This window comes from Borostomias antarcticus (genome assembly GCF_949987555.1).
Source record: "Borostomias antarcticus genome assembly, chromosome: 1".
In the NCBI taxonomy this organism is placed as follows: Eukaryota; Metazoa; Chordata; class Actinopteri; order Stomiiformes; family Stomiidae; genus Borostomias; species Borostomias antarcticus.
In genome coordinates, this window is record NC_140234.1 from 53,717,381 (window position 1) to 53,744,332 (window position 26,952).

Sequence of the window (26,952 nt, forward strand, 5' to 3'; positions counted from 1 at the left end):
TGTTAGCCGATATCTCTTTATCATGAATCCTAAACAACCGAGAAAGTCCACTGGTAAAGAAGTACGTAGAGCAGGTGTGCATCCTCTAGTTGCCTTCTTAGGCTATGGGTGCTTTGCAATGGTACAATACTACTATATAGTACAAAAACACCAGGTTGGTAGGGATAGCGGAACATCAATTAAAAAGAACAAAAGTGCAAAACTTTGAGCTCAGTTTTTCTTTTTTGCATGAAACTCTGTTGAAGGCATACTGCCGGAACTCATCAGCCCAATACAAAATGAAAAAGTGAGCTGAAAGTCTTTCAGTTCTTCTTTTTATTATTTTTAATTGGAGTGCCTCTATCCACCAACCTGGTGAGTTTTTGTGCGTGGCTGTAAGCCAGCGCACCAAGGATAGCAAATGTCCGGTTGTCACTCCCTCCCTCCCTCCCTCCTTCCCTCCCTCACTCATGTTGTTGACCTTAGCCTCGCGTCACCAGTCTCTCCTCAGGGAGAAGAGTCTGGTATCTATTTACTTCACTGCCTTAAGCCCGCCCCATCATCCGACTCGAGCCTGTAGAGCCTGCCTCCAACATCCGCTTGCTTTATGCTTTCTCCTCGCATCTTCTTTTACAATTTTGGTCGGTGTTATGCCTGGTGATGCCATTGTGAATGTTATCTAGGCTACTCGAAACTTCCCCATGTGCAGCTTTCAGTAAAAACATTACAACAACTGTTCGTCTTCCGGTCCAGACCGGATGATTATGCTATGCGTCATCGCGCTTCCGCTCTAGACTGGCGAAATAACACCGAACGAGAAAGGCCCCAGACTATGTTGATCTGCAGTTCTATGTTGCTAGCACAAGAGGCAGTGGTCCAAGAACATCAAAACAAAAACACTATGAAACCGCACATTTTCCAGATCCTCGGTGGTCTAGTTATGACTACTGCTCAGCGGGCTAGACTGTCCCCGCCTGGCTCTGACCCGAGGGGGCGGAGTCTCGCCATCATGCCACTATCCACGCCACGGATCCCACAACTCAGCCCCTAAGTGGGCTGGAGACCCACGGTCTTCACCAGTGGGAGCATGGAGATTGCCCAGAGGTCACTGTACTGTGCACAATAAGCTCTGTCCCAAGCGGGCGGAGTCTCGCCACCACGCCACTATCCATGCCATGAACTCCACAACTCAGCCCCTGAGCGGGCTAGAGACACACGGTTTTCACCAGTGGGTGTATGGAGATTGCCTGAAAATAACTGCACTACACCCGAACCACTCTGACCCGAGGGGGCGGAGTCTCGCCACCATGCCACTATCCATGCTACGGATCCCACAACTCAGCCCCCGAGATGGCTAAAGACACACTTGTCTTCACCGGTGGGGGCAGGTGGGTAGACCAGAGAGGGATCCAAAGCCCCCGACCTAATATGACGCGAGGGGGCGGAGTCTTGCCACCATGCCACTGTCCACGCCACGGACCCCACAAATCAGCCCCTGAAAGGGCTAGAGAAACACAGTCTTCACCGGTGGGGGCAGATGGGTAGCCTGGAGAGGGCTCCACTGCCCCTGACCCAATATGAACCGAGGGGACGTAGTCTCGCCAACACGCCACGGACCCCACAACTCAGCCCTTGAGTGGGCTAGAGACACAGGGTCTTCACTGGTGGGGGCAGGTGGGTGGCCCGGAGAGAGGTACTAACACTGAACTGCTCTGACCCAAGGGGGTGGAATCTCGCCACCACGCCACTATCCACGCTACAGACCCCACAACTCAGCCCCTGAGTGGTCTGGTGGGTGCATGGAGATTGCAAGGAGGGCTCTGCACTGCCCCTGACCCATTCTGTCCCAAGGGGGCGGAGTCTCACCACCACTCCACAGACCCCACGACTCAGCCCCTGCGTGGGGTAGAGACACAGGGTCTTCACCCCTGGGTGCAGGTCGGTGTCTCGGAGAGGTCTAATTAAAGCATCATCCTTTTGCCATTCTACTTAATATGCATGCTCTCTAAGGGTTAGTAAGCAGAATTTAAACAACTTGCTCATCTTTTAAGCTATAGGCTCAGTTCAAAGCTTAAACTACTCAGGCTGAAAAGTTGTTTAATGTATTAAAGTTCTTAGCTTCTTTAAGTAATGCAGTTCAAATTCTGCCAGTTTCACATTTCAGCTAAGCTATAGAAAGAAATTGATGATTTTTCTTAAAATATTAATATAAAATAGAAATGGCACTAAAATCCAATAAAATGAGCTGTGTCTTATTGGCCAATGTATGCCAATGTCTGGTAATGATTTGGAGTGACTGGGTCACTATGCTAAGCAAAACTCTTCTAGTCTAAATGTAGCTAAACAAACACTGTTTACATTTTATACATCCAGTGGACATCCATTCTCCCCTTAATGATACAGACTACTACCACCTGGTGGTGTGAAGTTATCTCATCTCACACAAGCGCAGATCGGAGGTTCCACTTGGCTACTGGCACAAACGGGAAACCTGTGTACCCCTACCTCTCCTACTGTATGTGATGGATTAGCATTGAAAGCATTGGAACTAATGTGTCCAAGCGACAAGACCTATCTTAATTTATCAGACATATCATTTCAATTCACAGCTATTTCAGTGGCATGACTAGCTTCCGTCCTACCAGTCCTGAACAGAAACAAGCCAGCCACGCACATCAGCCAGGCTGGACCTGTCCTTGTTTCTAAAAGTCAACTGGTCGCTGCTATCATTTTCAATAAGGAAAGTATTGTGAATGGTAAATGGTAAATGGACTGCACTTATATAGCGCTTTTCCACCTTAGCGGCACTCAAAGTGCTTTACAATGGCCTCTCATTCACCCATTCACACATACATTCACACACCAATGGCGGTAGCTGCCATGCAAGGTGCTAACCTGCTCATTGGGAGCAGTTTGGGGTTAGGTGTCTTGCTCAAGGACACTTCGACATGTGGTCGACAGGACACTTACATTGTAAGTGATTTGGAAGTGGGAGAAAGCTGTAATGTCAATACAGAAACTTACCTTGTGGGCCTCGAAGCAAAAAATAATTTGAGCATGAAATACATTGTTTGGATGGAGGGAACCATCTTTAGTGAATCTGTGGCCAATGAGCAGCACATAATGGTTCATTGGTCAGGGTTCAGCTCTAGGCACTACCAGCTCCCTTGGGGCTAGGCCAAGTCAGAGATTACATTCATCTCAAAGGGATAATTTATCTTTGTTACCATAGAAGTAAGTATTTCTAAACACATTTTACTGTAGGTATGCAATCAAAAATTGTGATGAAATAGCAAATGGTACATAATTATTCCTAATTACCTGGTTTAATTGGAAACTGGTAGCAATGACAATACCTGACAACTCTGCTGCATCTTCACTGGTATTGAGCAGAACAGATGCAGTAGTATTCATTACTGCTCATGAGGTATTGAGAAGCATTTCCCTCACAATAGAAGACCCCCAGGCTGTTAGTCTCTCTCCAGACTCAAATATTACATTGAATCGCTGCACTCTGCATACTACATAATAGTCTTTGCAACTTTGCCACCCAAACTGGTGTTCTGAGGGCGTATCGACATGTCAAAATTGAAAGAGTGATAGGTCGTAGCAGCAAATGAGCCCAGGTCAAATGAGCGTATATCTATTGGTGGGAACGCCTGATCGCAAAAGATGTTACTGATTGGTGTCGCCGGCGTTACCAATTAATTGCTAGGATTTGAACACCAGTGTACAGTACGTAGTGTATCAGCAAAATAACTATCATGGGTCTGGCGCTGAGACTGCCAGACTGTCCTCGTATTATCCCCCCCCCCACTAATCACTCCACACCACACAGTCAGCAGAGATGGGAGGGTGCTGAGACAGCTACGACCACCACCCTACTGTCTTAGCCTAGGCTAACCAGAGGCATTTGGGATTAAGACACCGTACTTGTTACTGCTGTTATTCATACTGTAACTGTGGGTGAATCATCCCCCTTACTGGTATGACTGTGTCATCTCCAGGTGCACTGATAAAAATGCAGAGCGGTCTCGACCCTATTTCAGCCATTAGGAACTTACATACAGAGACCACGGGTGAAGAGTCCTCACAATGGACATTAAAGCAGTTTTTGAGGATGAGACTTTGGGCTCGCTAATCTGTCACAATCCTTTTACTAATCAACACACTCACTAATACATTTTCCAATGCCAGAGAGAGCTACTTCTCAGCAGGGGGTCACTCCACACTGGCACCAATTATGACACACACACACACAAACAAAACAGATAGATACAGACGTAAACGTACACACACACACCCAAAGCAAAAGTAAGTATGTAAGTAGGTAAGTAGGTAAGTAAGTAAGTAAGTAAGTAAGTAAGTAAGTGAGTAAGTAAGTAAGTAAAGTACTGTGTTAACAGTAGCCCTCAAGATGACAAGTCCTTACTGGCAACTTCCAGCGAAGCATTGCGACTGACGGCTTCTCCCAGGTAGTTGCGGACTACACAGGTGTACACGCCCTCGTCCGGTTTGCTGCGTCGTCCGTGGACGATGCGCAGGAAGAAGAGGGAGCCACTGGGCAGCAGCATGCGGTGAGACCTCGGGTCGTCCTTGTCCGTCTCCACGCGCTCGCCGTCCTTGTACCACTCCACCGTGGGCGTGGGCCGCCCCTCCGCCTTGCAGTTGAGGGTGGCGGGCTCCCCCTTGGACACGATCAGGTCAGAGGGGTGCTCCACAATCCGCGGTGGGCTGTCCTCAAAACGAGCCCGAGACCCTGTGAGGTGAAGATAAAGTTTGAGAGGTTAAATATCTGGGTAGGCAAAGTGGCCATTGACGTCTCCCATTTACCAGTCCTGCCAGGAGAGCCACACCATCAAATTCTACAGTGAAAGGAGAGAGAGTGGAGGAACTGTTTGAAGGGTGAACACAAATCCTAGCCTCGTGAGACCATCCTGATCTAGCAAATTCACATTCAGTTTCACTCCGCAGATCAGTCTTAGCCTGGTATGACCATCCCGATCTAGCGAGCTCACTGCTTCGCTCCGCAATATCGGTCTGGCCTTCGCCCCATAGAGAGCGATTATGTGGCAGACAAATACCTTCAGCCAATGAGCGTTCAGCAAACCTTTGCCAAATCCAGTCGGAAGAACGGCAAAAACTCCGCTACTGCATACTCTTGTTTTTGTTTAAGCGTGATTAAGTCTATTTCTGCAATAACTGCACTTATAGCTACGTTTATTCTTCTAGCGTTAACGTTACTACTCGTTGCTTCGGGTGCCGCCATGTTTGTTTAGTGAGCGGCAGGGACACGAACCAATCAGGGGCTGCTTTCCACTGTGGGGCGGGACAGCAGTTTAAAACGCAATCCCTGATTGGCCCGGTATGGTCTGGATTTTGCCATAATCGCTCTGGAGGAGGCGAAGGCCAGACCGTTCTGCGTTAGTGAAACAGAATGTGAGCTTGCGAGAACGGGATGGTCGTACCAGGCTAGATCAGTCTGGCCTTCCCCCTACAGTATCTCAAACAATTATTGTGGGAGGGAGTTCTTGCCTTGACAGACAAACTCCTTCAGCCAATCAATGTAACAAAACCTTTGGCAACCAAATCCAGTCGGAAGAATGGCAAAAATGTATTTTCCGCCGAGAAACTTAGCCTACTCTTGTTCTTGTTTAATTGTTATTAATGAGACTATTTCTGCAATAGGGCCTACTGCACTTACAGTATGGCTGTGTTTATTCTACTAACGTTAACGTTACTGCTCGTTGCTTCTGGAGACTGTTTCGCCATGGGAACCAGAGGCCAAGTTCTATTGGGGGGCAGAACAGCAGTCAGAACGCTGATTGGCCCAATCAAGACCTAATTTGAGAATAATCGTTCAAGATAGGGAGAAGTCCAGACTGATCTGCGGAGGCAGACTGAAAGTGAGCTTGCAAGATGAGGATGGTCTCATGAGGCTACACAAATCCATACCTACCTGTAGCAACCAATCTGAAGTGTAAAGAAGGAACCGCTTGTTTTAATAAAATTGCACGGCGGTCCTTGAAAACTGGTCTTTTCATGTCACACCACAGTAACTTCTATCGGACCTGATAGACGGTATGGTTATGCCTGCTGAGCAAGATACTGTACAGTATGTATGAGAAGGTTTTTTTCCAAAGAGGGTAAAGCAACCACAGGGGATTGAGCTTAACATCTGATTGGTAATGGGCAATCTCACTGCCAAAAAGGATTTCTGCACAGTGGACACAAAGGTTAGTGGGGAGTTTAAATGAGATTGAGATAGTGAGATAGAGATGACCAATGCATTAAGGAGGAGCCAGATCTAACCTTTCAGAATGAGAGAGAGAAATAGAGGTTTTCCCATATCCCTCTCTCTTGGGATCCATTACTACTCCCCTCTGCTCTACAGCAGAAAGCACTACTCGCTACTACATGCTTCAGTTCAGCTTTTAGAGGTGGGGTGCAGTCTCTAACAATGTCAGTAAAAGGCTGTAATATGAATCATTGAAATTAAGAAAAAAACATGAATTCCATTTGAGTGAAAAAATCCACAAATTCCATTGAATTGAGGGATTGCCAACATAAAAGCAATATTCCTCATGAAAATCATCCATTGCCAAAATTGTATGTTGGGTAGGAGTATTCAGAATCGTATGTTGGGTAGGAGTATTCAGAATCGTATGTTGGGTAGGAGTATTCAGAATCGTATGTTGGGTAGGAGGATTCAGAATCGTATGTTGGGTAGGAGTATTCAGAATCGTATGTTGGGTAGGAGTATTCTGAATCGTATGTTGGGTAGGAGTATTCAGAATCGTATGTTGGGTAGGAGTATTCAGAATCGTATGTTGGGTAGGAGTATTCAGAATCGTATGTTGGGTAGGAGGATTCAGAATCGTATGTTGGGTAGGAGGATTCAGAATCGTATGTTGGGTAGGAGGATTCAGAATCGTATGTTGGGTAGGAGGATTCAGAATCGTATGTTGGGTAGGAGGATTCAGAATCGTATGTTGGGTAGGAGGATTCAGTAACCTACTGACATGATGCATGTTGCTACATGATAGTTAAATCTGAGGCAAACTAATCCAAGCTTTTAGGAGTAAGCAGAATTATGTTTTTCATAAACTCATTTGATCTACATCAGACCCAGTGACCAACATAGGCATGAACATGAGGTAGACACCCAAACAGCAATCCTAGCACTAAGACCCGCGGGTCACACACCAGGAAGCTACAGTAAAACACTAATGCTGGATGTGGATGAGTGCTCATAATATCAGATATGCTGTAGAGCCTGCAATCGGCCATCGCTCACCCTTTCCTCTCTCTCTCTCTCTCTCTCTCTCTCTCTCTCTCTCCCTCTCTTTCTCTCTCTCTCTCTCTCTGAGACTGGTGATTTACACAATAGGTCTTCCACAATAATACCAAGCACAGCAGCAATTTGAAAATATTGCACATTTCATATTCATCTTAGACTATTCCCCTCTTAACTGCTGATTCCCAGCAGATAGAGGACACATTCCTGCTTTCATTCTTTCAAACTGGAAACCAATCCCATCTGAATGTTTTTATGACCTGTATCATCTCCTTTTGGTTCACAGCTGGGTCTTGATTTGCATATCTGTCTGAGTTCCTCCACAGGAAGTTAAATACAACAAAGGGGAAGAGTCTCTACATTCCCATAATGCAATTCTTGGGAATTAGTGAGGGCTAATGGGTACTTACTGTGCCATATCAGGAGCAATATGCCATACATCTTATGCCTCAGATACACTAGAAGACTTTCACAATCTTAACATATTATGAAATGACTGGGAGTATACACTAGACACTGCTGACTAGGACAGACTTGGCAGGATTGTGAATCGTGTATAAAATCGGGCATAATATCTTGTAGTGTATCCTCAGCTTTAGGCATTTCGGACATTCTAAACAAGAAAGGCACCTTTATCTGTGACAAGCATCAACTCGCCCCTGTGACCATGTCTCATTGAAGATCCTTTGATGCATAATCAGAGCCATATTTGATTAATGGCAGGAAGATTGCAGTGTGGCACTTTAGAGCACATTTCAAAGATGGAAACACAGCCATCCATGTTGTGACGAAGAGATCGAGATGATAAGAATATCAGCTGTGTCAGCTGTGTCAAGCTAATAATCATGGCCAATGTGCTCTGGATCCCATGAAAAAAACAGAACGGCGGTCCTGCAAGCATTTCATGCTCTTGTGGTATTCTTTGCTGTGTCACTTGAAATATGACTGTATGGCATTTTGGTTCATAAACTATTTTATAAAACTAAACTATGGGGATTTATAAAACTAAACTATGGGGATTGCACTATGAGAGCACAAAAGCGTTACACTCTGATAGACAAGTTATTGAATTGGACCTAATTATAATTTCAGACACCCACCCACATGTTTGCTCATGGCTTCTCATTAATTTATGCCTTATTTAACACAACAAGTTTGTTTCATAGGAGCTAAGGGGAATAACAAGCCATATCTTTACAGCCCCCATTCATTCAGTGTGTGTTTGACCCATGGCTTCTAGCAATGACATTATATAATGGGGGGACTTTCATTAATTAATACTCACAAATATTAAGCATGCGTCAGTCTCTCTCTCCTCAGGGGCAGAAGTGTACTCCTGTAATGCTAATATGGTGTGAAAACTACTAAAGCAGAGGGGGAACACCCTGCATTGCTTCCTAGCCTGTTGTTGTCCAACGTGAGCGTGGCCCTTAGGGAACAGCTTGGTTGGGAACAGCTTGGTTGGGAAGAGCAACATAACCCATGTTCCCATGTTTTTAAATATCTTCCTCAGCATACAACAGTAAGACAGACAACAGAGGGTACCTGTTGGGTAGATAGAGCAGTCAGAACCAGGCTGACAAACCTTGAAATGAGACAAACCTTGAAATGAGACACCAATGGTAAGGGCTTCTTATCTTTTGGGCAGATTGCCATCCACATAGACTTGTTCATGTATTTTTATTATCATAAATTATTTTCATGTACATAATAAATGAAGCCTTCGCCATTTTAGAATCAGAGAGAATGAGGAGAATCTGAGAGCTCCTGGAGCACTGTCAACTCAGGCACCACTCATCTCATGTTCTCTATTTGAGAACAACCGCAGCCTTTGTTTGGTGTCCTTGAGATTGTCTAATCTCCATGATGTCATTGCTGTAGCAGAATCAGGACATCATTCAGTGCATATGACTCAAGCCATGGCATGGACAGTCCAGGCTCTGCTCTGGTTTCATCATTCACAGTCCATTTCATTAAGTGGAGCTCTGAGAGGCTTTGCTAAACCCGGGGCCATGTTTTCACGGAGTAAAAGAGGGAGGAGAGTCTGAACACACATCTCGGTAGGCTTTTTCATTAATGGTAGCATTTAATGGGCTGTTTAGTGGTGGATTAGTAGGGTGTAACACCACACTCACTGAGGGCTCTGAATTCAGCTTAAGTTAATTGAACTGTCAAGGATTTGCCATGACTTCTTTTATAGGAACTACAATAGTACATTAATTCAGCCCTTAACTGAATTGGTCTGTCAATTAATTGCAGCGACATCGTTAAGACCAACCAATATGTTGAGGAAAGACAGCAAGCTCTGGCAAGTGTGTCTCGCTCAAAACCTGAGGCATGCAATTCCACCTTTCCCCTAGTTTAATCAAATTCAATTTGTTTTTCCAAACAATCAAACAGGGGTTTAGAATGACACAGACAATATATTCCCACAAACCCAGAAACAAGTTGGGAAGACTATGACGGTGGACTCCAAAAAGCAATGAGAACATAGTCCTCTGATAGAAGCTGGACATCTACCAGCCAGGCAAAGTTCAAATGCTGTAAAAGCTTTCATCAAACAACATAAGCACTCTAGACTTGCACTAGACTACAGCAGCCCCTAATTTAGACTAATATATAGACTGACAGTGTGTGTGTGTGTGTGTGTGTGTGTGTGTGTGTGTGTGTGTGTGTGTGTGTGTGTGTGTGTGTATGTGTGTGTGTGTGTGTGTGTGTGTGTTTGTGTGGGTGTGTACAGTACATTATGTGTATGTGTTTGCATTTAATATGTGTATGTGTTTATGATTGTGGCATATATGATTGTGGCTTATGTGCGAGTGGGGTAGGGGGCAGGGGATGTATAACTCTCTCTCTCTCTCCTGCACACACACACACACACACACACACACACACAACACACACAATAACAATATTACATGAGTGGCAAATATTTCAATGTTTCATACACAAAGAAACCGATATGGAAATGTGAAGTTTTAAAATAAATTAAACTTAACATGAACAAACATTACAAGATGTGATCCTGTTGTTTGTGTCAAGTGCAAGGACTGAACTGGGAAAGAAAGCCTTCAAAAAGACTTGAAACGAAGGGAATGGCCTCTGCCTGATTTTAAAGCTCTTATAAGTAACCATGATAAATGATTCGGTTGGAAGGCTACTTGTCGATGTCTACAGATATTTTTATTGTACATGCTGATCATTTAAATACATTTCTTTTACATTTCCTTTTTTATTGTTGTTTGGTTTCTAACTTTTCATGCTGCCATCTTGGCCAGGTTGTAAAAGAGATCATCTAAATGGGACTAACCTGGTAAAGGGTCAAATAAAAAAATAGACCTACATAAAAATTAGACCCACTTTAATGGCAAAACGTCATAGGCATGGATCAAGCGTAAAAGTGAAGTTGGGTTGTGGTCTAAAAAGATTTAGTGTAGAATATGACAGTAGGCTATTTTACCTCACCTGAAGCAATAGAGATGATTGAGAGCACCAATAGCAGAACAACGCTATGCGTCTCCTTGGTTTCTTGATTTGTCATCTTCGTTATGCCAGGTCCACTTGTGTAAAAACAGAAGGCCAATACAATTCTACGCTATAGGTCAATTTTTAAATTCGCTCCGCAGAAGTTTATCAACTCGGACCCCATCTCGCCTGGAAGCTAAACGCAGCATCACTTCATGAACTACTTCGCCCCCGCACTGTAGCCTACGCACGAAAATGCATGTTTATAAAGTCATGGACAAAGCGATAGTTCAATAAGTATAACTTTTAAATTAAATAGTAGCCAACGCCGATGAAGGGCATTTGCATTTCAGCTCCAACAATTTTGTGTGCCGCTGATATGAGACCACCAGTCTAGGATTGTCCATGGATGCTGAACTATACACACAGCCTCCGCAACAAAACCCTTGGCAAAACGAGGATTTATTCTTAAAGAGACAGGAACAACATCTGTGCAGTGTGAGTTCAGGCTGACCGTGCCTGACCTGTCACGCTAACGCGACGCCCCCACCCCAACTGTGTTCATCTAATTGCAAGTGTGAGTTTCATCACACACTGGTTAGATGCAGCAATTGGCAATCATGAATTCAATTAACATACTAAATCCCCTGTCATTAATTTACTTAATTGATTGATGATATAAATTATATGGGTAGGCCTACAATTGAGGAAACCTACATGATCATGGACAATGTGTGATACAGGATGGAGGATGATGAAAATTATGTTCTTCTTCTTCTTCTCCTCCTTCTTCTTCTTCTTCTTCTTCTTCTTTTCTCCTTCTCCTTCTTCTTCTTCTTCTTCTTCTTCTTCTTCTTTTTCTTCATCAGTGACAATGACAACCAGAGCCCTCTTGCTATGCTTCTAACAATTCGGAACAGACTGGCCATCCCTGTTAGTAGCCTACCATGCTGCTCCCCAGTCTCCACAGATTCCATGCTGATTTATCAAGCAGGTGCTGTTAGGTTCACACCCACTCATCAGTTTGATTGATCTGCCCCCCTCCCCAGAGTCTCTGGAGCCTGGCTTCTCTCTGGTTGAGAGGGACACATTGCTCCCCAGGGATAGGCTTCATTTCTCCAGCTCCCCCCTCAGCCCAGCCCCAGCCTCCCTGTGTCCCTGGCCCCTGCCCTCTCAACGCATTGTCTCCATGTCGTTCACTGAAAACCCAAGGTGATGGAGAGCAGCCGAGAATGGCCAGGCGCCTGTTCTCCATTGTCCTTCTGAATGCTGCTGGAAATTTGGCAAAAGAAGAGGGGTCCTGACGCCAGTCGCAGGGCACAACACAAAAGAGAGGCCTCAGTGGCATTAACTCCCCGGCTCCAATCGAAGTGTAGGCATGACACATGGTCATGGAGGCATCTCATCAGAAGTGTCGTCTTTGCACATGTCAAGTCTTATTCAGACAACAACATAACTGAACAGTGGTCTGGGGCGGCTGTGGCTCAGGAGGCAGAGCGGGTCGTCCAATGATCGTAGGGTCATTGGTTCAAATCCCGGCTCCTCCTGTCCACATGTCGAAGTGTCCTTGGGCAAGATACTGAATCCCACATTGCTCCCAATGAGCAGGTTAGCACCTTGCATTGCAGCTGTCGCCATTGGTGTGTGAATGTGTGTGTGAATGGGTGAATGAAAGGCCACTGTAAAGTGCTTTGAATAAAAGCGCTATATAAGTGCAGTCCATTTAAAATTTACCATGGTCATTTGTGGAGCCTTTCATCCACACATCTTAGATTAAACAGTCCTGTTCTCTCCACGCAACCCAGTGAACTCCTTTGAGTGATTTGAGTGACACTGATTGCGACTGAAAATCTATGATTGCAAATGCTGTACATAGTGTATGTTTACAGAACAAACTCAGACTCAAAACTGATAGCAAAGTGAGACTACATCACTAACCCTGCCCTCAAGTTTCCCTGCTCACCGGCTGGCCCAATGATCCCAAATGACTCACAAAACTAATCCCAAACACAAGACAAATTACAGACCCAAACAATCACATAAATCCAGTAGCTTCAACCCATGAGTTTCAGTCAACTAAAAACCAAACCCTGCACCTCACCCCGCTGACCAATACATGGTTCCCACTACACGCAGAAGGCTATGGTGCGTCTGGACTCCTACTGTTTGTTCACTCCACCTGCCTATAAGTGAGCTCACCTCACATCTCTCCCCCACTCCACATAGAGAGGTTCCTTAGCTGTTGACCTTTGCTACCTGATCAGCAGGTCTCATTAGTCACTAGTGCAGACTCCCTTGTCTTGTGGCAGTCTCCATGTGTGAGGGACCTTCATTCAGCCTAGAGGACTCAGGCTTTATTTATAGACCTGGTGTCATTGCAGCAGAGGGCCAGCGGCAGGTCATTTACATCCAATACATGAGAGTGCTAAGGTAAGCAACTTATATCACAGGCAACATTTGGCTCCCAGCCCAGCTTTTCTCATTCCGGATCCTTCGACAGAGCAATATGTGGCAATATACACATCCTCTTGTCATGCCCTCGAAGCGCCACAGGCAATTTGTATGAGAGTTCTATTTCTATTGAGTGTTCTGCAGAGAGTGATGTGGTTTGTGGTTCTTAAGTCTCAGCTTTCATCAGTCTACCAGGCATACTACTGCTGACTCATAGGAGCCACAAACAGTTAATGAGACTGTAAATGAGTCAAGGAGAACACTCCCTCACTCCAATCTATAAACACTGTTATCAAGCTGTTGTTGCTACTTCTAGAGTCTTTAACCAAGAAGCTGCCACAGGCTTAACTTAGAAAACAAATACCTGGCTGGATCCCAATCTGCAGATAGCTCAATACAACTCATAGTTACAGGACATAGTTGAAGGACTGATGAGGCTAAGTTTGTGCAAATGTATGCAAAAGCAACACATTTGGCCCAGATGAAGCCCAGGGCATGCTCTAATGATTAAGCTAGAGCACCCGAGCCAGCAACTCCCGGGGTCACCATGGTGGCCAAATCCAATATGGCCACCGTCCGAAAAAGGTTTTGGCTATAACTTTTAAACCAGATGAGCTACAAATGCAAACTTGGTGTCTATTTTATGGTTTTTGACCATTAAAACCACCTTGGAATGCTTATCTTTATGATTGGGTGTGTCTGGACCCCTAATTTACATATTTTCAAGATGTGTTCTGTTGTCTGGTAGTCTGTCCAACAGTCTGTTTGGCCAGTGTGTCCCCGTAGTTCCAGTACCTTCACCTGGGTGTGCCAGGGGTCGCCATGGATTAGAGTATACCCTGAGCTACAACCGGGGCAAATTTGGTGCTTTCGCAGGAATTTGAACAAACATACAGTATAAAGCCCTCCACTATCAGGATCAATTTCAAGTTTATTCTCATCTGGGATATTATCTCAGCCCAGGCTTCTACCTCAGTCATGTTCCATGTGGAGTGGAGCAGAGCTGCTTTTTACTTTGGGAGCTGCAGTGAGTCAGCTGAGGCCTTGTGAATGGGTAGATAGATAGATGTCCAAGCATCGAGAGATTGAGTGTGTGGTTTCATTTATTTTTTCAGTATATTTCATCCGTTACCGGCACCGCTCCAAGACTACGGTGTGCGTTTCCTCCTTTTTCCTCAACCTAGATAGATGGGGTCAACACAGGTCATAGTCATGTCCTATTGTTCATCCCTGCTCTGCTCCGATGGACATCTGTGCTACATGCAACCCTCTAAACTGCCATATGGCGCAACTCAGACCCAAACACAACAGCGATGAAAAGTGTAGAGGGATGCAGAGGAGAGGGGGGGAGGGGGGGGGGGGGTAGAGTATTCTGACCAGAATAGAATAACACTCACAGGATGATCCTCATATGAGTGCTAAATCTAACTCAAAACCAGGTTGGCTGATCATTACTGGGGCTCTGTGCACCCTCTACTGGCCATCCAGGATATCCCTCAGAACTCATTAAAGGGTGACTATCAACCACAATTCCATCCTTGTTACGTCCTCTTTTCATTTTTTTTTAAGCATTCAATTGGAGCGGTAGGCCTACAGTACCACCCCATCGGTGTTGGCCACCGTGTTTCATACAGAGGTGCTCCCAGAGATGGCGGAGGAGCACCTGAAAGGTAGAGTTGAACCGCTACGGGCAAAAACAAGCCAGAATACTACTGAAAGGCCACAAATGTCATTGTATGAGAAATTGTGAAATTAAGGGGATGAGTGCACCTGATCCACTACCAATGGGTAAAACAATATCAAGTAATGTGATTATACTGTATGAAAAGAGTGTTGACCCACTCTTTTCCATCAGGACATCCTTTAATTCTCCTGCAGAGAGGATCCTTAATTTTGGAAAATGTCTTGAAATCTGCAATGATTGTTGCTCCCATGTTGCTTTTGAAAACCTCAAGAAATACCATGTAAAAATTAAAAACTACCAAAAGTAAACCCATTATCCACTGTGGATCAAAAATAACTAGGCTTATTAATCTATAGGGCCTACATATCGAAAACCTTCATCCAGCACCATGGCAACATAATCTTGGCTCATGATCAACTCATTCATGACTGTAATGTAAAGCAATAATACTCTGAGTGAAACACTTGATGTAAGTACTCTAGTCAACCACTAGAGGGTGCAGCAACATAGTGTACATAAGTCACAGGTAAATAGAGTTTACAAGTTGTATGATGTGAATGCCATAAGGAATATTTAGTGGCCTTGTTGAGGAGACTCCATTGACACCACTGCATAACATGAACAAACTGAAAAAGACATGACACTAAACCTGCGAAGGATGCAGGTAAGGAGCCTGATTACTGTTGCACTTTTTTTTTTTTTTATATTGTATTTTACTTGATTCCTGCATTTTTGCCTCCGCGCTGTACCGCCGGGGCGCAGGATATATTTTCACTTGGGTGTTATTAAACTTGGACCATTTCACATCCTACCGGAGTGCCTAAGAAGGGCCGAAACAACGGAGGTCTTCAAGCGAGATCTCAAGACGTACCTTTTCGACCTAGCCTACAATCACTAGCCAGGATCTTGAGACACAGAAAGGCAGCCTCAAACCTACCTGTGAATCCTCTGTATACATTGGTGTTTATCCTGCTATGCTGTATGTATATCAAGTAGTGTACACGTACAGAAGCTGGTTACACTGAAACAGGCTTGTTCTGTTCTGACAGCTGTGTTGCTTCAATGGCTCAGTGTGTTACTAACCGTTTTCTGCCTCCCCTAGTGCCTCTCTCTCTCCCTCCTACCTTCTAACCAGGTCAAGTGGATGCCCCACTGTCGCCCGCAGACCACCCTGAGTCCGATAGATACCCCCGTGTCAGCTGTGGATGTCGTAGTATTTAGTTAACACACAGAACACACACACGTACACACAGACAAACATCAGTCCACATCCGGCTTAGGCCTGGACCTGATGCTCTTAGCCTTTCTTGCTCTGAACATTTTATTTAATGTAATTTATTGCTCTATAAATGTTCTTAGCTGTTAGACAAATATATTCCAGGAGCTTGCTCCAGGTTGCCTGTTTTAATATCTGTGTTTCTTTTATGGCTCTGTGTGCTACTAACCCTGTTCTGCCTTCCCTCTCCCTAGTGCCTCTCTCTCTCCCTCCTATCTTCTAACCAGGTCCAGTGGATGCCCCACTGTCACCAGCAGACCTCCCGGAGTCCGATAGATACCCCTGTGTCTGCTGTGGATGTCGTAGCATTTAGTTAACACACACACACGTACACACAGACATACACCAGCCCACTTCCGGCTTTAGGCCTGGGCCATAGCAAACACACACCAGTATTTGCCATGTCTCTCCTATGATGCTTGTTTAGCCTCTCTTACTCTGAAATGTAATTTAATGTAATGTATTGCTTTATAAATGTTCTTAGCCGGTAGACAAATATACTCCTGGAGCTTGCTCGATCGCCTTGTTGAGAGGGGTCAGGGGAGAATTTTTACAGCTCACTTATCTGGCCCCCCGGGTGATTACTGTTTTTTTGCTTCCCTCTGGAATATGTAGAGGTGGGTCGTATGCCCTCCTTCCTTGTTCTCTATAAAGCGCATTGTGTTGCCTCTGGGTATGAAATGTGCTATACAAATAAAGCTTTGATTGATTGATTGATTGATTGATTGATTGATTGATTGATTGATTGATTGATTGATTGATTGATTGATTGATTGATGGAAGGTGGGGTTGTTGTTTTTTTAGAACGCTGGCTTTACGTTATAATGAGGAGTCAAATCGGCTTTAGACATCAATTTAGATATCTTGTTCATTTAGTTGTTGTTTAAGCAACCAATATTAGGTGGTTGAATCTAGGTGAATGGCCATCCGGGCCGTGTTTGGGCGGCTCGTAATTCACTGGGGAGAGGTAAAAATGACTGGAGGTGAATGGGTGGCTGGCTCTGTGGCGCCCCCCTGGGATCACAGCCAGCCGGGGGCAGTGCAGTGCACTCCGGACTCTCCCTCCGTTCACCCCAGTACAAACCCTATGGGGTTAGATCTGTTTATTCTAGCCTGAACATCAAACGCAGTCACTATATAATAAACTATATGTATGTATATATATTTATATATATATATATATATATATATGCGCACACACACACGCACACATGCACACTCAGTTGTTCAGTAGATGTCTATTAGAAGAAGATAGAAGACTGATCAAAGACAGTTCTCTCTCGTCCACTTCTCTGGACAGTCTACACTGTTTTATATTCAGATGTTATTTACATATTACATTGGACATATGTTTCAGCTTGTAGAGCGTTCTGTCTTTCACATTCAAAGAGGGCAACTATGTTGAGTGTCTTCCATGTATTTACTCACCACTGAAGATGCTAGCATGGAGGGGAGATGCATTCACTGAGTCGGATGGCTCAGCTGTTGAGTTGAAGAATATATCTGTGTAGTCGCCAGCATCTATGCTCTTAGGGTCAGAATAGATGTTCACCTGGAAAAGGGTCCTGATCAGGTACAACAGCATTGTGCCTCTAAAAGGAACAAGGTTCCAGTTACGTTCGCTCTGATGTCCTGAAGTGGTGCTGTGGTTAAGCATGAAGGCCTCCTCTTTATCTCATGAGACACGACTGAACAGACTTGAGTCGTATTCAAGTGACACAAGTAGAGAACAATTCAGAGAGCAATCCCATCCTTCTTTCTTTTTCTACATGTCTTAATTCCTCTGGTTTGTCTCATTCTCTCTCTCTCTCTCTCTCTCTCTCTCTCTCTATGCTGCTTCTATTTTTCTCATTCTCATTTGCTCCACCTCTTCCCTCTTCTAGGTCATTCTGGAGCCTGTGGAGGGGACAGCACGTTTCCCCAGGGGGCAAGAATGCCCAGAGGAACAGGTCATGTCAGGATTTAAAATATACTCTTATCATTACTGGCCCATATGCTTGAAGGGGTAGTGTGCTATGTTGGACATTTAGCTCTATTTGTGGTCTGTCTACCATGAACCTGAAACATGAACATGATACAGCAAACACAGGGTGTAATTTTATCAGTTTCAGTATGCTTTCCTGTGAAATGTATTGCAATCCAAATATTTTTAGGTGTTTGTCATGACTTGCACATAGTCCTCTGTGGGAACAGTGAAAATAAGCACCAGGGGAATGCTTATGTCCCAGCCATGCCGAAAATGTAAAAACATTTGGATTGTGATACATTTCACAGGAGATCATGTTCATGTTTCAGGTTTATGGTAGACAGACCACAAATAGGGCTAAATGTCTAAAATAGCACACTACCCCTTTAATATAGTATGCCTAAATTAATTGTAATGCAAACTGCACACCTGAAAATTCACAATTTAGCAGTAATGCTACTTAATTCTACACTGCAAAGGTTGGTTTATACGCCTTCGGGCTATATGGGTTGCACCGATATCATTAACATGCTATTGTGGGCCGACATGTCAGGCGATGGACTATAAAACTACCTGAACAGTATACGTGTGGCTAGGAGGAGGGATTGTTGGCTTGGGTCTCCCATCAACTCCATGTTCATAGGCCAGCTGGCCATGTGTGGAGGTCTATTACTGGAGCAGCATAAAGAAAGAGAGATCTACAACTAGATGGATGAGGCTGTGATCACAGACTGAATTATGGTATCTGTCCCCCTCTCTTTGTTGCCATGATGAGGTGGGCATTTACAGCTGAGGAAGGAACAAGTACTCTGTTATATTCCTTTGTGTTGTTTCTTTCAAGCCAAGAGGGACAATTAAAAGACAGCTCAATGAGGAATGCCCCTTGGCTATTCCTTATTGATTTAAGATTAGATTTAGGGTTGCCATCCAAACAAGCCTATAAAAGTCAACAGTGCGTTGGTCTCTGTTGCATGTATATGATCACTTGTGCTGTTCAAAAAAAATCTAAAGCAGAGGTCAAACAAGGAGATGATGCGTGCTGCAAGTTTAGGGGATATCCACATGTTGTTTACATTAGAGAGAAGTCTCCTCAGGTTCATTGCATACAAAAATGATCTATTCATCCAACAAAGCAACATTTTCATGATTCTCCACTAATACCAGAATAATGGTGAGTGGAGGAGAAACTTAATAGTGTATACCATTTGGAACAATGTTGTGGAATGGATGGATATATAACATATTAAGTCAAGTAACAAAACAGCAAATGCAATCACGTGCAATCAAATGCACAGAAAGAAAATATAGTTTAAACAGATTAGATTATAAAACAAAATTGTCTGGTAAAAAGAAGAGACATGCTTTCATCCCTTTACACTGTACACTGCAATAATCGTGCATCTTGTAGGTAAATCAATGCTTGATACAATATATTGACCACTAGATGGCACAAAGCAATCATAAATTGTATAAAACCAATTGCAAAACAAGTTGGTAGATTTTAAACAGGATTTTAGATTTGTGTAGGCTAAATATCCATTCATAACTTTCCCATTTATTTATTAAGCCACTGTGAGCTTGTTTAAAATGGGAACAATGTGTTATTAAGGCCAGCAAGGCCAGACTTGCTATCAAGGCCAAGCCACATTTTCCACCTGGCATGGCATTGAGATAAGGGCTTCTTACAAAGACCTTCAGAAAGTCAGTGGATGTCCAAAATGAAAAGAATCCAAACTATTTAGGGATATCATAGAATTGAGAGAAAAGGTTGCATACTCCAATGCAATAATATTTATTTGCCAATGTGTCAGCAGCAAACTGCCTTCGTCAGGGCTAATCTCTCAATTCTACATTATTATGCCCTTTGATTCAGCACCACGACAACCAAGGTGTGCGTTTTCTCTTCTTGGCCTACATGACATTCATTCATTATTTCCAAGTACTGTAGCAAATAAACTGAGCCACATATGGATTTTACAGATCCCCAAAATTTAGCAGCCTACTTTATAGATAATGAACAGTGCTGACATGCTGATGTAGCCTACTTGATGAGAGTGAATGAATGAATGAATGAATTGATTAATTAATGACCACCCCAGTTACAGACACAAACACATGATGACCATGACCCAACTCTACAGCACTAAAATATCTAGGGGCTAAGGCTGGGAAAGTGTCCACTGTGCAGTTTGAGATTACTGCCACTCTCCATACCCAACATCAGCAATCAATAATTCACATGCACCATCAGCATCACGTTCACTAGATTATGTTAGTATGAGAGAGTGGGGGGAGTCTGAGATGTGTTTATGCATTTAGGGGATCTTTGTCTGAGCCTGCATCGCAGAACCAATCCAAAATCTTTAGGATCCCGAGACGATTGGTAGGTTGGAGATCTTTGATTGTCTGGAATCGCAAGACTCTGTTCCCATGTCTCCCAGCTGGACCCCTCTCTGTCTGTTGAAAGGAGTGAAATGGAGAAGAAAAGAAGAGAGATTCATTAATGAAACATTACTCACACTATGGCTTAGACAACATTTTTAACTGAATATCTTTAGAGCTACAGTAACTCTCCCAAACTGGCTGACCATGTTTTTAAATGGGAGATGCACAACCCAAAATATTACACCATGAAAGATGAAGAGGGCTGTCAGTCAATTATTAAGTGTCTCTGCCTAACCTGCTATATGACGATGTATTGGGGATGCGGTTTATGGCAATCATGGCTGTTGTATCTTAACTCAACTAAAGTCAAGGTGGGGCAGATCAGTCAGAAAAATGCTGAATTGTATATCATGTAATAAATTTATTAGTACCCACTACTCAAACAACATAGGGGCCACTGCTAAATATTTCACTTGACAAGCCATTTATGAGTTGAGGCAGCGGGACATCAGACTTACATTACAACTTAAAAGCCTAGCTCCTGTCCTCTCTTACAACTTTCTACTAATGCGTAGGCCTATCTTGGGGAGTTTTACATCGCAAGTGTTCTTTGTTCACAGACTTTTAAAGTGGAGTTCATAATATTTCAGGTAATGAGTATTAATTGAGTTAGCACACTTAATATTATGACCTTCATGAAATACATCATGGGATGTTAATCTAAGGCTGAAATAATGTGGATATACTGTCACTTTATCCACTTCAGATGATTCCATAAAGTTGTCTTCATTAGTATTCATGCATATAAAGACATTGCATCCAACTTTTCGTGTCAATGTCGCCTGTTTGTATTGTGGATCCTATACGAAAGCAATGAAATAAGTATTTTAGGGGTATAGGCAAGCACCTGTGCGGAGAAGGCTCAGGGGGCGTACCCAGCGTGCGCAGGTGGCAGATAGAAGGTTTAACGGTTCTCAGCGCGCGGTTAGACTCTGACCACATTTTGACCATGCAGGAGAAAGAGAGCGAGCCCACTGGGACAAAGCTGCAGGGCATGGCTGCACACTGAATTCGAGGGAAATACTGCCTTAACCTTTCGTAATGGTCTTGTCTTCGACCGTGTTTCGTGGAAAAGCACCCGCGCCCGTGCTCTGCAATGTCATCTATTGTTTGCGCGCCAGTCGTGAAGAGGGAAATTATTCATAACCTTTCCCTTTTTTGCACTCACTAAGTTTTGCAGCTTTCTGTGTTTTATAGTCGAAGAAGAAGCTTGCACCAACTCTCAAAGGAAAACGTTTCAGTGCACCTTGCGGAGAAGTTTTGAATGTGAAGGCACTTGTGTGGCTTGGACCAGGAACTGGAGGTTGATGTTGGGAGATGGAGGCATCAGGGAGAGTTCGCGCCTTGCTGACATTGGTGTGGATTATTCAAGGTAAACTAAGCATTTCACGCACTGCTACTCGCCTTTTCTCTCTCGGTTCAAATAACGTCTTCAGAGGCTTTTGGTTGGTCAATTGTTTGGCACATGTAGCCTAGTCCAAGTTTTACGTAGCCTATCTAGAAAACAGTGTAGAATTATTTATTCTGGAATATTAACTAGGCTGCAGTAGGCTAATACATTGTCTGAAGGGGTATTGTATTGTGCATAATGTAGCTTACAATTGCATGTACAGTATTTGATATGCCTGACTTGAAGGACTAGGGGGAGACTGGGGACGATTGGCAACAGACCGTTGCAAATACACGAGACGGTAGACTGCAGACGGACAACCCTTCTGGGCTGTACGGGAAAACCAAGAAACACTGCGACGGGATGGCAGGACGATGTATTATTGCTATCGTAGCCTAATTGTTACAAAAATGGAATGCAATAGATAACTGACGCGCCAGGTGGTTCGTTTCACACAGGTTAACCTTCTGGAAAAGCTCCGTAGGAAACTGTTTGAAAAACGGTAGGCACTTAAAAAATACAGGCAGGTGACTGGATGAACTATCTGTCTATCACATGGATGTATTAATAGAACGTCTATCACCATCCATCACACGCTGCCGTCACACCTAAGCTGCCAGTTGTCCCTCCTATAGAACACTGATTAGCCAAACTGTTAGGGCCCATGCGGATCCTTATGGAGCTGATCTATGGAGAGTAGGGTTGCAAAGGGGTGAAAGTTTCCGTGGGAAGTTATGCTTGGGAATTTTGGAAATGTTTACCTTTTTTGTAGCTTATAACACATTTTTTTCAACAACCTTTTATTTAAAGATTGTTCAACCAATTTGGTAGCCAATTGACCCTGATCTACTGTCCAATGCTGCGTTCTATTGTAGGCCTACTCGGGACTCGGAAAGATCCGACCTCCGACAGGAAAAGTGCAATAGAACGGTCACTTAAGTCGGATTTCCAAGTCGGGAACTCGGGTGACATCCACCAGGTCCGATAAACACACCTGACGTCAGTAGCACAATTAATTTTTTATTTTCATCAATTTTTACTTTATCTTGCCATGCTTTGTGTTTTCGAATGACTTTGTAGCTTTTGTAACAACCGCTGTTCACGGCAGTGTGATTACTCAAATAAGATTGTTGGTGATGTTTTAGCGGTTCAAATACTTAAAACGCGAACATGAGTTTGCTGTGGGTGTCCATGTTTTCCCGAGCAGATGCAATAGAACGGATTTAGATTGGAGGCCGGAACTACTGCGGCAGTGACGCGGAACTACTGACCTCCGACGTGCAATGGAACACAGCACAATTACCCCCTACTAACTGTTTAGGATTCGTCACACAGTTCGGCAGGTCAGCAAACGAAGGGGAGAGACAACTCCTTGACTACAGTATCTCCGCTCGCAACCATAATTCCGACACCAGAAAGGGTTGCGGTGCGACGAACCCTCAAGATGAGATTAAATTAATCACCCTCGGGGAGTGGCAGCCCAATAGGACACTCCCTCTGGGATCCGGCCATACTCGGATCTGGCAAGACTCCCGGCCCCTGGTGGACAGCTGCACCAGAACACGATGCATTTGACTGCTACACCACCGCGGACCCCTATAATGCTGTGTTCACACCAGGCGAGAAAATTCGAGCCGCCCAGTTCGCCCAATCTCGCCACGGGATCAGCGCGAATCCGCCACAGAAAGTAAAAAAAAAATTGAACTTTTACGAATGTCACCGTGCGGCGAATCCTGCCCGCTGCGCCGCCGAGTTTGGCGATTTGCGCCGCCCGTGCTGCCCACCGCCCAGTTCACGCGAATTGTATTGACTTTGTCATGTAAACTTGCTGCGCCGCAGGAAAAACTTGCGCCTGGCATAACACAGTGCATAACAGGGAACTTAATTGTAGTTGAGAAAAAAACATAAAATGCAATTCTAGATCTTGCAGCATGATCTTGATTAAAACAACCTGAATTAATACAAATTCAGTTGAATTTCAACTCTGTGCATTCCTCAATCACATGTGCAGTGAATTCTTCCATCACACGCACAGTTAATTCCTAGCATCCTGCACACTAAGAGGCCTGTAGAATTCAAGTTCTACTCAAAAATAGATTAAGTCAAAAATGTCAACACATTTTCTATACAAATAAAGTTTGATTTGATTTGACTTGGTGAGTAGACTCACGAGGCAGTCTCTAAATGCTTCATTCAACTAGAGACTGAGGACCTTCATTCAGATTTCGTTGCTTAAAGTGGGTGGAAACAATTTGAGTTTTAAAAAACCTGCATTGCAGAACCAATACAAGAGAGTAAAAAAAACAGCATTGCAGACCCAATCCAGGACAGTAAAAATCCAAAGTCTTTAGGGAGTAGCTTTGTTCAGGTTTGAACCAATCCAAAGCAGTAGGCATAGTCTTGTTACTGGCCATTCTCGCTGCCATTCTAGCGACTATTTCAACATGGAAAATGTTCGGAAGGTAGAGATCCCGAAACTACTTGGCAAGCACCTTCTGCTGGCTTTGAATGTAATAATTTGCTTGTGAGCATGTTTTACACGCTCGAGACCTTTGACATAAATCTGATGCCATATTCTAGCACTGGTGTCACTTGTTCTTATAGAAGGCTTTACAGTGCTTGTCAACTAGCACAATCGATGCGCGATAATCCTCCCATTCAAAACCAATGGGGGCGCGAAACTGTAAAGTGGATAATGCAAGTTCCGGTTCGCTCACGACGAGCGAAGGCTTCGAATTAGCATAAAATAGCCTGGATGATATTTCCCTATAAATATGCGAAAATAAATCCAAACTGGATGCAAGAACAGCTGTTTGCCCAATTTGTGAGTGAAAGGATAGGAATTTAGAGTTGGGATAACTTCCATAACCAAACAAAAAGCATAGGAATATGCATGCAAATAAATAATGTACACCGATAACTGTGAGAAGCGCTGGAATCATTTGGAGTTATAAGGGCATGATTTCAGAATTCAAGGAGCTGCCACAGGTAGGATATTAAACCAACTATAGTCTACTAGACCACAATGTTTGATTCTGTATCCTTCAGTGTATTTATAGGCCTACACTAGGGCACGTTCCTGAATCGATCATTGGTAATGTTAACGATCAATCAATCGATTAATTGTAATTAAAATACCCACATTTCCAAACAATACCAAGTGTGTTTCTGCCTTCTGCACGTCACAGCTCCTCACAAACACTGAGCCGATGGTGGGTTTGCTGCAGGTGAGACGAGGAGGAGAGCCAGCTTATCGGAGTGAACATTCTTCAAATGATAGAGCGTTGCTGTTGTCGTCCTGTTGTACGTGTACATGGCATCACAACATTTGCAAGTGGCTTCTTGTCCTTTCTTGTGGTGGTCCCACACAATGCTTTGCTTGGCCTGCTTCATTTTTCAAAATATGCCGCTGTTGATTTCTCTGTATTTCTTCCGAGATGGCTGCTTCGTTATATAAAATAGTTGTATTACGTCCTCTGGAGGTTCATTTACACATGATTTGAAAACACACAATCAAGTTAATTTCACATGATCGAGAAAATCCTTAACGATCCATGAATCGATTTTGGATTAATTGTTTGCATCCCTAGCCTACACAATGAACATGAATGTATTTGTACATCAATTAACCTTGTCATTGCAGATTATTAACATGTAATCTAAAATAGTTATTTGGTCACAGTTTGCACTAAACTGTGACATTTAGACTTTAGAGGTCTATTGGATTAGAGCCTTGTTTGTCAACACAGTGACAGGTTGTTAACAGGTTCTGAAAATGCAGCAAGCACTGTCTCAAACTGGCCAATTAGATGACTTGATTATTGGGCTACAATGCATTGTGAAATGACCCATGAATTACTAGAGCTGATCTCACAGTGTCAATCTTGCTTATTTGCTGCGTGTACAATCTATTGACATTTTCAAGATAATTGGAAAAAAAATACTACTACTACTTCATTGGCTTGTTATAGATCTCTAATTAGGTCTGTCTTAGCATTAGCTACAAGGGTACCACACTGTGGAGGATGTAAATTGAAAGGTTCTGATGAAACTCTGAGCAGCTGGAAGTGAAGCAAGAAAGTGCAGTGAAGGAAGAGACCACAGATTGATTGACTGGCTGCAAAAAGTGCTGCCACAGCTGCAGCCTTTCAGTGTTCCCTCCTCATCAAATCTCCATCAATGTCCTGTCCTCATGGGACTAATGATGCCATGGCAGCCACACAAGGCTCAGCTTCAGGTTTCCAGGGTGATGGGTCCATCAGGGCACTTAGCAGGGAACTCTGCCATCATCATCCCATTCCGCCATTAGTGAGTCAACCTGTTCTTTGCTTTGTCCTCACTAGAATTCCATTTCAGCCATTTCTACTTTTTCAGTTCTTTCTTCTCTCTTATACATAATCTTCTCTCTTATACATAATTTGCTTTACTATCTATACTGTACCTTTAAGAAAAAAATCCTAGCATTTCTGACCTTTGGTAACTTGCAAAGGAGATTCCACATACTGTATACCAGTTTGCAGCGCTCCTTTTGCTCAGCTCATAAATGATGGCTCTTAGCGAGACCATGTGTCATTTACAGTACACCCTGGCGTGGGCGAGGGCCATGGTGATTAAGGCCAGGTGCACCCTGGGAAAATAGTACACACTAATGAGGCACAATCATGCTCTAAATGAGGCCCTTGCTCTTAGAGAGACAAGTAGAATGTGAGTTTCAGGAATCACACACTACTTACATCCCATTGAATACCACAAACCAATAAGACAATTTTTTTTGGGGATTAACCTGTATAATATATGAATCACCTCACATTTCCCCTACCCCTATGCATTGGGTTAAGATTCATTTTAAATTTAGATGTACATTATAGCATTTCATTTCATTTTAAATTTAGATGTATAGCATTCCATTACATCTGCTAAATGACTGTAATTTATTGCTATTTCATATCACGGTTAGAGTGACCAAAATTACTACGGTTATCAGTATTATCACGGTATT

At 43.6% G+C, this 26,952-nt stretch overlaps 1 protein-coding gene across 1 annotated transcript in view; it reads right to left on the reverse strand.

Moving 5' to 3' along the window:
* LOC311307775 (roundabout homolog 2-like) overlaps window positions 1–11,718 on the reverse strand; it is a gene marked incomplete at its 5' end in the record, with an annotated part of 50,677 nt that extends 38,959 nt beyond the window's left edge. The window contains 2 exons of the mRNA XM_084436644.1: window positions 4,412–4,738; window positions 11,688–11,718. Of these exons, the coding sequence (XP_084292770.1) occupies window positions 4,412–4,738; window positions 11,688–11,718 (358 nt within the window). The remainder of the gene's footprint in view (window positions 1–4,411; window positions 4,739–11,687) is intronic.
* Window positions 11,719–26,952: the final 15,234 nt, after the last annotated feature.